General features: G+C 36.0%; 1 protein-coding gene across 1 annotated transcript in view; it reads right to left on the bottom strand.

Moving 5' to 3' along the window:
• The window catches only part of LOC102820530 (fatty acyl-CoA reductase 1-like), a 126,234-nt gene that overhangs the window by 25,253 nt on the left and 87,435 nt on the right, over window positions 1–13,546 (bottom strand). Inside the window, exons 9-11 of the mRNA XM_006865775.1 lie at window positions 13,081–13,148; window positions 11,522–11,693; window positions 1,008–1,137 (exon numbers count right to left, since the gene is read on the bottom strand). Coding sequence (XP_006865837.1) covers window positions 1,008–1,137; window positions 11,522–11,693; window positions 13,081–13,148 — 370 coding nt within the window. The remainder of the gene's footprint in view (window positions 1–1,007; window positions 1,138–11,521; window positions 11,694–13,080; window positions 13,149–13,546) is intronic.

Raw genomic sequence — 13,546 nt, 5'->3', positions numbered from 1 at the left:
GACCCCCAGCGAGATGGATTGGCAAAGTGGCAGCATCAATGGACTCAAGTGTGATAACAATTGTGAGGTTGGCCCAGGACCAAGCAATATTTCATTCTATTGTGCTATAAGTCACTATGAGTAGGTGCTGATTTGATGGCGCCTAACAACAAGTAGCGTAGTGGTTACGAATCGGGCTGCGAACCTTAAGGTCAGCAGTTCGAAAGTACCAGCTGCTCCGAGGGAGAAAGATGAGGCTTTCTACTCCCGTAAAGATTTACACCCTTGGAAACCCTGTACAGGGTCGCTATGGGTCGGACCCAACTCAATGGCACTTAACAACAACAACAACAAGGTATTGGCCTTGAGCTACTGTTGAGTTTGATTCTCCTTCCCCCTTGTGAAGTCAGAGGTCAAATGCCCCTCCACATTCTTCTTGGGGATGTGTGGGAGGGGAAAGAAGCATTTTTCTTGCAGTTGCCAAGTAACTGACTCATGGAGAATCACATATATCAGAATGGAATTGTGTTCACTGGCTGATGTTTTCAGCAGATCACCAGGTCTTTCTTCCAAGGCACTATAACCTTTTGGTTATGAGTCAAGCATATTAATCATGTTTAAATTCCAAACTAGCAAAGGGAAATATGTAACGATATAAAGTAAAGGGCATATAAAGTATATTTTTCGAAGTTTTCTCAAAATTCAGAGAAAAACTGTTTTGGGGAAAACTACCTCCAAAGTCAAATTTGTCCTTTAACCCAATAATTAAAGGGAAAGATAACCAACATTTCAGTCAAATTTTGAAGACACTTTTGCCACTTTTTAATACTTCCACTACAAATTCTAAGATAAAACAACTTTCAGTTCTCATCAACAGTTACAAATGCAACTTTAATGAGAAACTATACATACATCGCTGACTTTCTTCTGTATATTGCTGTAGAAAAGATCCAATTATTTCTCATGCTGCTAATAGTTCTCTAATTAGCATGCTGCTTATTTGCTAATATAAAACAGAAAACACTTGCCTTTTTATCTTCAGGGTTTAGTTGGTTCATTAACATAGTGACATTATCAGTATTCCAAACCCAAGAATTACTTGTGAAATATTCAAGAAGCACCATAGCTTTGTGAAGGCGAGTTATTGCTTTCATCATCCTGTATTATTAAGAAAAATTGACAGATTCATATTTTGCATAGATTAGAGAAAAATTCTACTACCACTCAAGGTATCAGTAACCACCAATATGAATATTAATGTTAAAATTCAGAAGTATTTAAAACCAGCAGGTATTATGAATATTTCTGTATCTTAGAGTAACATTTTATGAATCCAAAAAGAAAAACTGAAGTATCAGGAAATGAATTTAATATACTTTAAGTAGAGTTCTATTGATATATAAAATTAATTTGCAAAGAAAATTCAATACTTTACAAGGTCAAATTTTAAATAAGACATTAGGATAAATAAATGAAATTGATATTCCCTTGCTTTTTGTTTTTTAAATTACATTTTAGTTTAGCTGCATTTACTAAGATTTTTCTGTAAATTCATAGTACAGTGTGTAATCCCACCTTCAGCGGCACTGAAGCCAAGTATACAGAAATATTCTTTTACCATTTAGTCAACTTTATTTAAATAATAAATTTTTGTTTAGCACTGACTGGTGCCACTCTTGATCATCTGGATGTGTCATGATTTCAATGACTCATACTGAAACTTTCTGAAATAGACAATATTTCAGCTCCCCACAGACCCCCAATATCCATTCTTACAGAAATAAGGGAGCTCAGTAATATCTTGTTTGCTTCATTTAAAAGGGCAGGGACCTTAATCTTTCAATCTGTTAGTTTACACATCATGGCACACTGTAAGTCATTGATATCATAACACTGACCCAAGTAGTAACATCTACAATGAAATAATTACCTGTGAAAAGGAGAGGGAAGAAAGAAATTTTGAAATAAAGCACCCAAAAAGCCCCAGCTTTAGATAAAAAGAAAAACATTTTATGAGATATACTTAAAATAATTCTATTATTATTCCAACAATAAAAAGAGGTGTTATATGTTGTTTAGAAAGCCACAAAATTAAGGATGAACATCAGAAATGAGGGGACAATCAAAACAGTAACACAATTGATGACACATTCAATACATTTAGAAAAAAATCCCGAATAGAGAACACTGTGAGAAATATGAGGTAATACGGACTACTGTAAAGAAAAACTGTAGTTCGTGCAATAAAGTAATTCTAAAATAAAATCCCCATAAAACATGAAAAGAATTATCAAACACCGAAGACACTATTTGGATCTGAATATAGTTTACATAGAAAGAAGGTACTTGGGGGCATGGAACAGACATGCTACTTTTAGAAAGGAAGAAATTAGACAATTTGTCTGAAAACCAACAAAAGATTGAACAGATTTGTAACTAAATTAATATACAGTACTCTCAAATGGCACACACACACAAATATATCTGGTTAACAGTTTTCCAACGTCTGTCATGAAAGCTTTTTTCCTAATTATTTTTCACTCACCGTTCTCACCTAGTTAAGATGTATTTAAGTGACAGAATTACCCTTAAAACAATGACTGAATCAGTCATTTAAAAAAATAATTACAATAGGGGAAAAAAATTTTAGAAGCCCATATACGTGTATAAAAATTACAGACTTACAGGCAACAAAAGGACTGCACTGAATAATATTAAGAATGAAAAGAAACTTAAGTGCTGCACCATCACTCCTTTGCCAAGTATGCCATAAGAGCAGACCCTGTGATCACATTGCCATGTATATTCCAAGTATCTGCTGATTTCTTATTATGGCAATAACCAAAAAATGATGGCAATCCTTTGAAGTAGGGCAAGATCTGAAGGAACATGTAGTTCAGCGTTTCTCAACCTCAGCACTATAGACACTTTGGGCCAGATGATACTTTGTTGTGGGGGGCTGTTCTGTAACTATTAAGACGCTTGCTGGTAAGATGCTGGTCTCTTCTCATTAGATGCCAGCAGAACCCCTTCCTCAGTTTTAATAACTAAAAACATTACCAAATACTGCCAATGGTTTCCTGGGTGGCAGAAATGTCCCCAATTGATAACCAAAACCTACCCAACTGCCATCAAGTCGATTCTGACTCATAGCAACCTTGTAAGGACCAAGCAGAACCGTTTCATAGGGTTTTTAATGCTGTAAATCTTTACTGAAGCAGACAGCCACATCATTCTCCCACAGAGCAGCTGGTGGGTTTGAACCACCAACCTTTTGATTAGTAATTGAATGCTTTAACCACTACACCACCAGGGCTCCTATTTGAGCACTACAGATGAGAAAAATACCAGGTTCAGAGACATTGAGCTGAACAGAGTCATGCTAATAACCACAGAACATGGCCAAAGAGCTATTTTTTTGAGATGTGTTTATAACAGTGATAAAATGTCTACTGTATTTCAAGGGCTAAAATGAGTAATTTACCTTGATTCTACATGTAACAATATCATGCATTCTACTCTACATTAAGTATTAACCAGGAATCCATATGATGTGTGTCTGAGCTGTACTTAGATATACAGTTTATCAAGCTGCCACTCAGAAACTTTTAAGAGTAAAGTGACACCATGAATGACATGCTTGATATTAATTTAACATAAAAGTAGGTACTGTATTACGAATCTTTAGTCACTGAAAACCTTATGAATAGCAGAGAAACATTGTCAGATACAGTGCCGGAAAATGAGCCCCTCAGGTTGGAACGCACTCAAAATGTGACTGGGGAAGAGATGCCTCCTCAAAGTAGAGCTGACCATGATGACGTGAATAGAGCTAAGCAAGTGGGAGAAAAGCCCACACAACCTTCATTTGCTGATGGGGCACAACTCAAAATCAAGAGAAACAGGTGTAAACATCCATTGAAAATCGGAACATGGAATGAACGAAGTATGAATCTGGGTAAATTGGAAGTTGTCAAAAATGAAATGGAACGCATCAACATCGATATCTTAGGTATTAGTGAGCTGAAATGGACTGGTATTGGCCATTTTGAATCTGACAACCACATGGTTTACTATGCAGGGAATGACAAAAAGAACATATCCAGATCAGTCAGGAGGTACAACACTGTCTGTGATAGTATAATATCCATGCCCCTACAGGGAAGCCCAGTTAATACCACTGTTATTCAAATTTATGCATCAACCACTAAAGCCAGTAAGGATGAAATAGCAGAATTCTACCAACTTCTCAATCTGAAATTGATCAAACATGCAATCAAGATGTATTGCTCATTACTGGTGACTGGAATGCAAAGGTTGGGGCCAAAGACAAAGGATTAGTAGTTGGATAATATGGCCTTGGTGATAGAAATGATGCTAGAGAATGCATGATAGAATTCTGCAAAACCAATGATTTTTTCATTTCAAATACCTTCTTTAGACAGCATACGAGATGACTATACACATGGAGCTCACCAGATGGAACACATAGAAATCAAATTGATTACATCTGTGGAATGAGACGATGGAAAAGCTCCATATCATCAGTGAAAACAAGGCCAGGGGCAGACTGTGGAACAGACCATCAATTACTCATATGCAAATTCAAACTGAAAATGAAAACAAGTCCACGAGAGTCACAATATGATCTCGAATACATCCCACCTGAATTTAGAGATCATCTGAAGAACAGACTTGATACAGTAAACACTAAAGACCGAAGACCAGAAGAGTTGTGGGATGACATCAAGAACATCATACGTGAAGGGAGGAAAAAGTCACTAAGAAGACAAGAAAGAAGGAAAAGGTCAAAATGGATGTCAGAAGAGACTCTGAAACTTGTTCTCCAGCGTAGAGATGCTAAAGCAATGGAAGAAATGAGGAGGTCCAAGAACTGAGCAGGAAACTTCAAAGATCAGCTCGAAAAGATAAAGCCAAATATTATAATAAAATGTGCAAAGATCTGTAATCAGAAAACCAAAAAGGAAGAATATGGTCAGCATTTCTCAAGCTGGGGGAACTGAAGAAAAAATTCAAGCCTTGACTTTCATTATGGAAAGATTCTCTGGGCAAATTATTGAATGATGCAGAAAGCATCAAGAAAAGATGGAAGGAATACCCAGAGTCACTGTACCAAAAGGAAATGGTTAATGTTCAACCGTTTCAAGAGGTAGCATATGATCAAGAGCTAATGATACTTAGAGAGGAAGTCCAAGGTGCATTGAAGGAATTGGCAAAGAACAAGGCACCAGGAATTGATGCAATCAAAATTGATAGCTTTTAAGAAAGTTAGACGGCACAGGAGGCACTCATTCATCTCTGCCAAGAAATTTGGAAGACAACTATCTGGCTAACTGATTGAAAGAGATCCATATTTGTGCCCATTCCAAAGAGAGGTGATCCAATGGAACGCGGAAATCATCGGACAATCTCTTCAATATCTCAAGCGAGTAAAGTTTTGCTAAAGGTAATACAGAAACAGCTACAATCATACACTGACAAAGAACTTCCAGAGGTTTAAGCTGGATTCAGAAGAGGACGTGGAACGAGCGATATCATTGCTGATGTCCGATGGATCTTGGCTGAAAGCAGAGAATATCAGAAAGATGTTTACCTATGCTTTATAGACTACGCAAAGGATCATGACAAGCTATGGACAACATTGAGAAGTATGAGTATTCAAGAACACTTAATTGTACTCATGAGGAATCTGTACCTGGTCTAAGAAGCAGTTGTTCGAACAGCGCATGAGAACACTGAACATTTTAAATTTAAGAAAGGTGTGCAACAAGGTTGTGTTCTTTCACCATACTTACTCAACCTGTATGCTGAGCAAATAATATGAGAAGCTGGGTTCTATGAAGAAAAACGTGGCATCAGGCTTGGAGGAAGACTCATTAACCACCTGCGATATGCAGATGACACAACCTTGCTTGCTGAAAGTGAAGAGGACTTAAAACATTTACTGATGAAGATCAAAGAGCACAGACTTCGATATGGATTACATCTCAATGTCAAGAATACAAAAGTCCTCACCACTGGACCAATAAACAGCAATCTTATCAATGGAGAAAAGATTGAAGTTGTCACAGACTTCATTCTTCTTTGATCAACTATCAACATTCATGGAAGCAGCAGTTAAAAGATCAGACGACGTATTACATTAGGCAAATCTGCTGCATAGGAACTTTTTAAAGTATTGAAGAGCAAAGATGTCAGCTTGAGGACTAAGGTGCGCCTTACCCAAACCATGGTATTTTCAATAACCTCATAAAAGCATGCAAAAGCTGGACAGTGAATAAGGAAGATCGTAGAAGAATTGGATGCCTTTGAATTATGGTGTTGGAGGAGAATACTAAAAGTGCCATGGGCTGCCAAAAGAACCAATACATCTGTTTTGGAAGAAGTGTAGCCAGAGTGCTCCTTAGAGGCCAAGATGTCCAAACTTCGTCTCTCATACTTTGGACATATTGTCAGGAGGAACAGTCGCTACAGAATAATATCATGCTTGGTAAGATGGAGGGTCAGAGAAAAAGAGGAAGACTCCCAAAGAGATGGATTGGCCAGGTGGCAGCATCGACGGACTCAAGTGTGGCAACAGCAGTGAGCTTGGCCCAGGATCAGACATTGTTTCGTTCTGCTGTGCATAGGGTCACTATGAGTTGGTGCCGACTCGATGGCATCTAACAACAACAACAACAACAACTACATTACGGATCCCAATATATAGTATAAACTCTAGTGCCTTGCTCAGTAAACAGCTACACAAATTTTTAAAAGATAAACATTTTAAACTTTGGGGCTAACATTTACAAAATGGCCAAAATGGAAAACCTGCATGTCCTTTGTTGGTTTTAAATTGTAAGCTCCCAGAGGTCAAGAATTAATCATGCTTTGACACTCTGAAAGCTGGTATGAGGGGAGAACTCAACTAAAATGATTCTTTAGTTGCTATTTCCTATTTGTGGCAGCTTTCAATTTACAAAGATCGTTGCAATAGTATCTCCTATCCTACATACTCATCTATAATTTTAATGTAAACATCTCCCCATCAAGAGGTGAAGGCCATTTGTAACCAATAAAATGAAGTGGAAGTAAGCTCTCTGCCTTGCTCACTGCAATACTCACCCTTGAAGGCTTCAGTTGCCACGTATGTTGTCCGACTCCCCCTGAGGTTGCCATGCTGTAGGAAGCCCAAACTGGTCCATGTGGAGAGACCACATGGAGAGGCTGAGACTACAGGCAGAGAAAAAAAGACGCCTGGCCACCCCAGCAGCTCTGCCCCTCTTTATCCCTGCCTATTTCCACATTATATTTGGCTCCACTCTCTGACAGAACCCTTTGAAAGACTCTAAGCCAGAACCATCTAGCCAAGGCCTTCTAAAACGTCTGACCCACACACAAATAAATTTTTTAAAAATTGCTTTAAGCCACTAAGTTGCTATGTAGCAACAATAACAAGGGCAGGTCTTAGTATTGGTAATAAGCTAGGGATATAATAAAAAACCTCAAACATGTATGTGGTAATGATGTTAATATCAGGGAGTCGAGAACATATGGAAGGACCTTGGGGAGATTGCTAATGAAATCTGGAAGGACCATGAAGAGAATGTTAATGGACGCCTAAAGAGCTTTGAAGAAGCTACAGGTGAGGACTTAAAGAAAAATGAGGACAAAACTGTTGGAAGAAAAAAGACCATTATTTTGATAGAAATTTTAACATAATTGTTGACTGTGTTATCATAGATGACAGAAATTGTAACCAATAAACTTGATGATCTGCGTAAGATTTTAAGCCAGTGTTGAAGGTGCCACCTGACTTTCCACAGTAAAATGAGAAAAAAGGGAGATGATCTAAAAAATACAGTATTTCAGTTAGAGTGAAATTTGGATAAAATGTAAAATGCCTGCCAAGAATTCCTTTAAGAAATGGCTTCTCAGCAGAAATCAAATCCTAGGTGGGGCTGTAAAAGCCTTTGTTAAAGACCTCAGAAAAATCTAAAGGAGTGCCTACCTATGTAGCATCTTTCAAACAGACAAAAGGCTCTTTTCGTATTTTAAGGATTGTGATTGTTGTGAAACGCCTTAGAGTAGTAGGTTGCAACTCATAGAGACCCTGTATAGCATTTGAGGCTTTAAATCTTCACGGGAGCAGAAAGCCTCATCTTTTTCCCAAGGAACGACTAGCAGGCTCGAACCATAGTCCAGTGCTTTTCTTATGGAGATACATCACATTAAAACCCTATTGTCTAAAGGATATAGTCCCACAGCAACCTAATATGAGACCTAAGATTATGAAGGTTGTATCTCAAAGAGATCTGAATGGTTTTAACATAATGGAGCAAAATGTTTTTAAACGGATATATAAAAAACCCACACAATTGTGAAAAAGAATTATATCAATTTGCACTTAAAGGGTCAGTGATTGGACAAAATGATAAGAGGCCACTGGATCAGGATTCAACAAACCAGGGTATGCAAGCCAAGTCCAGTCTGCTGCCTGTTTTTGTACGTAAAGTTGTACTGTAGTAGCCAAGCTGTTTATTCAGACAGTCTCTGGCTACATTCCCACTATAGTAGCACAGCTGAATAGTTATAAGATAAACCATATGGCCCACAAAACCTGAAATAATTACTATAGGGCTCTGCAGAGAAGTTTGCTGCTCTGAACTCCCAACCTTTCATGGGCTTCTGGAAACAGGGTAAAATAATTTAATGTCAACAAAGACCATTTCTTTTGGAAAAGGAAAAATGACCCAGAGAGCAAAGAACCTCACAGTACTCCCAAATCTTAGGACTGAGCCCTAATGAAGAAACTTTCTATATGAACCTTGATGGATTTCAGAACAGCTATGTGCCAGTGACAGTACCTCTCATTTTCTCTTTTCAACAAGACTGTCTAAAGTTTACTATCCTATGCTTGTCTCCCCACTGTGTGTGTTGGGTGCATGGTGGTGGTATACAACCTATGTCTTTAACTGAGTAGCCAGACCCACAAAACTACACCTAAAGTGTCTCACTCACAACTGGACCAGATTTTAAATGCTATAAAATCCTTTGGGAAAAAGGAGTAAGCATATTTTCCATAGGGAGGAAAACAAATTTTTCAGACTAGAGGGCTAATTATAGCAAACTGGACTTTCCAAAAATGACTAGACTGCTCACTTACTCATTTACAACATGACCTTGACCACTGTTCCACTAAGAGATGGAGTCTAGAATACGGCAGGACTTAAAACTCACTTGTGACTAAAAGAATTAGGTGGAAGTGATGTTGCATAATTTCCAAAGCTAAGTCAGAAAAGGTAATGTAGCTTCCACCTTTCTTGCTGAAATACTTCCTTTGAAATCTTCAAACACCACATAACCAACCAGTCCAGTTCTTCTCAAGCTGCTATTAGTGTATGCAAAGACACTATATGGAGAGATTGTGAGACTACATGAAGTGATCATGCTACTTGTCCAGCCCTCTTCCGTGGCTGCTTCAGTTTGTCTCTCTTTTTCAGCTCTCTCCTCCATCTGATAGATATAAGATCCAAGATCTTTTGTTGTTGTTAAGTGCCACTGAGTCTGCTCTGACCCACAGCGACCCTGTATAGTTCAAGGAGCTGTTGGTGAGTTTGAACTGCTGACCATGCAGCTAGCAGTCCAATGCTTATCCTTCAGCACCAAACTAGGACTCCAAGAAAGCACTGCTTAACTAAGTCCATGCTAAATTCCTGACCCTGAGAAAATAAAAAAATTGGAAAAAACACAATTGACTGTTGCTTGTTTAAGCCACTATTTGAGATGACTAGTTTCCCAGCAACATCTTACTCTGAATAATTTGAGAACTTTGGCTATTCCCTCATTTTTTATTTATTTATTTTAAGTTTACTAAGCCCTTTTCTCTGTAAAGCACTGTCAGACATTTTAAAAGTTGAAGCTTTAAATTTAAGTTTTACTTTTTTGACTCAGCTTTTACTTCACTGCCCTAAATTCTAACAACTCTGTTAATACAAGAAAGCATACACTGTCACCAGGCATAAATTTACACCTGCCTTCTAATAATAAGAAATTACTATCAATAAATGACAAAGACTACATTTTGTAGATCTCTCCAGAAAAACTTAAAAAATCATTTTGATGAATTTGGTTCCTTTTTCCAGTATTTCTTTACCTATTTTCAAGTGGTTCAATTCACTATATCTCACATATTTCAATTTTTAACATACAGAATTAGGAAAACCATAGATAACTGAATTCATAGAAAATCCCTATAATTAACTGAGATCCTGATATACTAAAACTGGCAGATAGCTCACGTTTATATTTGGAGCAGTTGATGGAAGTTCTGGAATCAACATCTTCTTTATACATAAATACTCAAATCCTGAACTCTCCAATCAAAGGCTCCACTGTAATGCCAATGCAGTTAAAAAAAAAAAAAGTTTTTATAATGCATTTCAGTATATCATGAGGTAAAGACAGTAGAAGAGCATTATTTAAAATTTTGTGGGGTTTCATAAAAAGAAAAAGAAAAAGAAGGAAGAAAGGCTAAAACAACTATAAGAATATAGAAAGCTTTCCATTTTTTTAACTATGCAATTCTCAATCTGGATAATTAGTTAAAATTGTAATTACCGTATTATAAGCTGAATGGGCAGCTAATATATTTTAATTGATTTTCTAGAAGCATCCTGTGTCACTTTTTTCATATAAAACTGCACCATCCATTTATATATTAAAAAAAAGTATTTACCCTTAGTCCCCTAAAAACTCACCCCTAGGTTTTAAAGGGGGAGAGGAAAAGGGCTCAATTTCAGCTTATAATAACAATGACAACCTTGATGCTGGACATTTCCACCTTACAGGATTTTGGAATATCAACAGCCAAACAAAATGAGATACACAGGGTCTCTATCTCCAATTCTTAAGAAATGTCCTGATATCCTGATTGTGATTGTGATTTATTAGGTTAGTAATTCTAAAGGTAAAGCTCATGCTAGTGACTTTTCGTCTCTCCAGCAAGCTTCCACCACCTTACCAAAACGTAGTGTATTTAATACTGCTATTCTTCTTACCACGGTTTCTGACCTGTCAACCTGAGTGCAAGATCGAGCAATAATGCAGGTACTGTATGTGTGACACCCTTCCAATAATGAAGCAATAGGTTGTTGGAATAAAACTTAATATTGGGGTGCCTTAATACTTGGTTTAAAGGATTCATCTTGAAGAAATGATTTATATAAACTCCTGTAGGAAAAATAAGCATCAAAGCATTTTGAATGTTGTTATTTACAAAAAAGGGAAAAAAAATGAAAATTAGACCTCAAATTGACGACAATAATTTATCATCCAAACTTTAGAACACATTAGAGTGACTTACAAGACTATATTTTCTTTTCTGATAAAGTCTTAAATTCAAGAATCTTCTCATTCATAAAAGGCCATTAAGCCTTATCATAAACATAAACAAATACAAAGTTAATAGGCATTTTAGTGTAAGTATGGGTTGTTTAACAGTCAGAGGAACAGAAAAGACAGAGCTAGGCACCATTACCTTGGGCTTCTTCCAGTCATCCTGAGGTAGATATCATACAGGAATGCTGGGGCCTTATGGCTTACAGCAATCCAGTAATGATATAAAAGGTGATTGGAGGTTAGATTTACATTGGGCCGTCTGAAGGCCTGTTCGAGAGGATTCCTCTTGAAAGTGGAAATTACATGGTATTCTGAGGAAGAAAAGTTGTGTAACAGCTTTGATAATAACCATGTAATGAAGTTTTGGGAAAAATAATCATGTTTTAGAACGCAAAATATTTATTAAAGATGTCAGAGTTGTCTCATTTATAAAGAAACAAAACAAAACTTTTCTATTCTCAACAGTAGCTAAAAGAATATGGATATTACACTACTTAACTCAAGTGATTTTCGAACTGCCACTATTTGGGAATTTCAAATACAAATGACCTGAGAAGTTCATGGAATTTTTGCTAATATTCACGCTTAAAATCCTTTTAATGTTTTACCTATGCCAATTTACAATGTCACTTTCTATATTTCACCTCTCACGATAGCTTCTTTCTTTCTGTTCCTCTTTCCAGATTCTTATTACTGTACTTAACTTTAAAAAGAAAAGGAAAATCATCATCCTTTGCTTATGAATGATTAAGTTCCTCAAATTAACATATACCAACAAGCTTAAAACAACCCAAAATTAACTTTTGCTATAATTTATTTAGATTATGCAGTGTCAATCAAACCTAATATCATTCATGTTAACATTATCATAGAACTATATACTGAGGTATTCACTAAAAAATATGATCAGCTTGCTTTGCATTTAACTTTATAATGCATTAAAGGTTATCAAAAAAGTACTTCAAATGTTTTTAAAACAATACTAATTCAATTCATTACCTTAATATTAGAATATCAGAATTACCCTAAATTTAAATTTTTGCTTATATGCTCTAAAGGTCAATCTTTAAATTGAAACAGAAATTTTAAAATACTAGGACAGAATGATGTAACAATTTAAAAATTACTCATTTCAATCGGCTTTAAGTTATGCTATTACTATTTTTTAATAACATATCATATCATACTATGAATTTGTAAATTTATATAAGATTAATAAAAGTAATTAAAAATATCCTTACATAATATATCATTAAGAATACATAATGTATTCTTAATGCTTTCATTAATTAACATACTTGGGGGTCTACTTGCTCTCTTTTATGATATACTATTCTGATATTGGAAATGATACTGTCTATCACACAACATCAGGCCTGGTGGTTCCCATGAGGGAGGAAAAAAGTATTGCTTCCGTTCCAAAGGTATTTACAAGTTTTGTTGCATATAGAAAAAAAGCAAGTGTCAAAAAAAGGATGGGGTGAAATATATAGGATATTTTAAATTTGTGAAAAACAACTAAGAACCATAAGGCACTATAGGTATAGGTACCTATTCCAAGATGGCAATTAAAATAAGAACAAATTGGTAATTCCGTAGCCTTAAACTTTCATGAACTATTCTACCAAATAAACTCAGTGGACAATTTAAGCTCTTTAAGATTTATTCTATCATTCAAAAACACAAATAAAATCATACCAACTTCACCCCAGTGGAAAGGATTAGTGCTGCCTGTTGTACAATTGTACACCATGATGTTCCTTGGTCTGCAAAGAAAAAGATCAAAGTACTGAAACATATAAAGAGATCCAACTTATCTACTTTTAATCTATAAAATTCAAGTAGAAAGAAGTATGGATAATGGATACCTTTTCTACACTTATAATTTTTAAATTATTCTTAAGGGATTAATTTTTGTTTTAATAATTATTTATAACTCCCTTTTTCTCCGACCCCTACCAAAAAATGTATTTGTATTAAAAAAAAACAAAAAACCGATTACCCCCCACCCATCCATTTCTCTTTCTCATATTTAGCAGGAGTGCCTGGTTTTCAACATAAAGAAAACAACAATGCACTGAATTAATTCAGGTCTTCCTATATGCTTTCTATTTTCAGAGGCTTTAGCTAAAAAAAAAAATACATATACATATATATACACACA

Source organism: Chrysochloris asiatica, unplaced genomic scaffold (genome assembly GCF_000296735.1).
Source record: "Chrysochloris asiatica unplaced genomic scaffold, ChrAsi1.0 scaffold00083, whole genome shotgun sequence".
Lineage (NCBI taxonomy): Eukaryota > Metazoa > Chordata > Mammalia > Afrosoricida > Chrysochloridae > Chrysochloris > Chrysochloris asiatica.
Note: the sequence above shows the minus strand (reverse complement) of the source record. Positions and strands in the feature narration are given on the sequence as shown.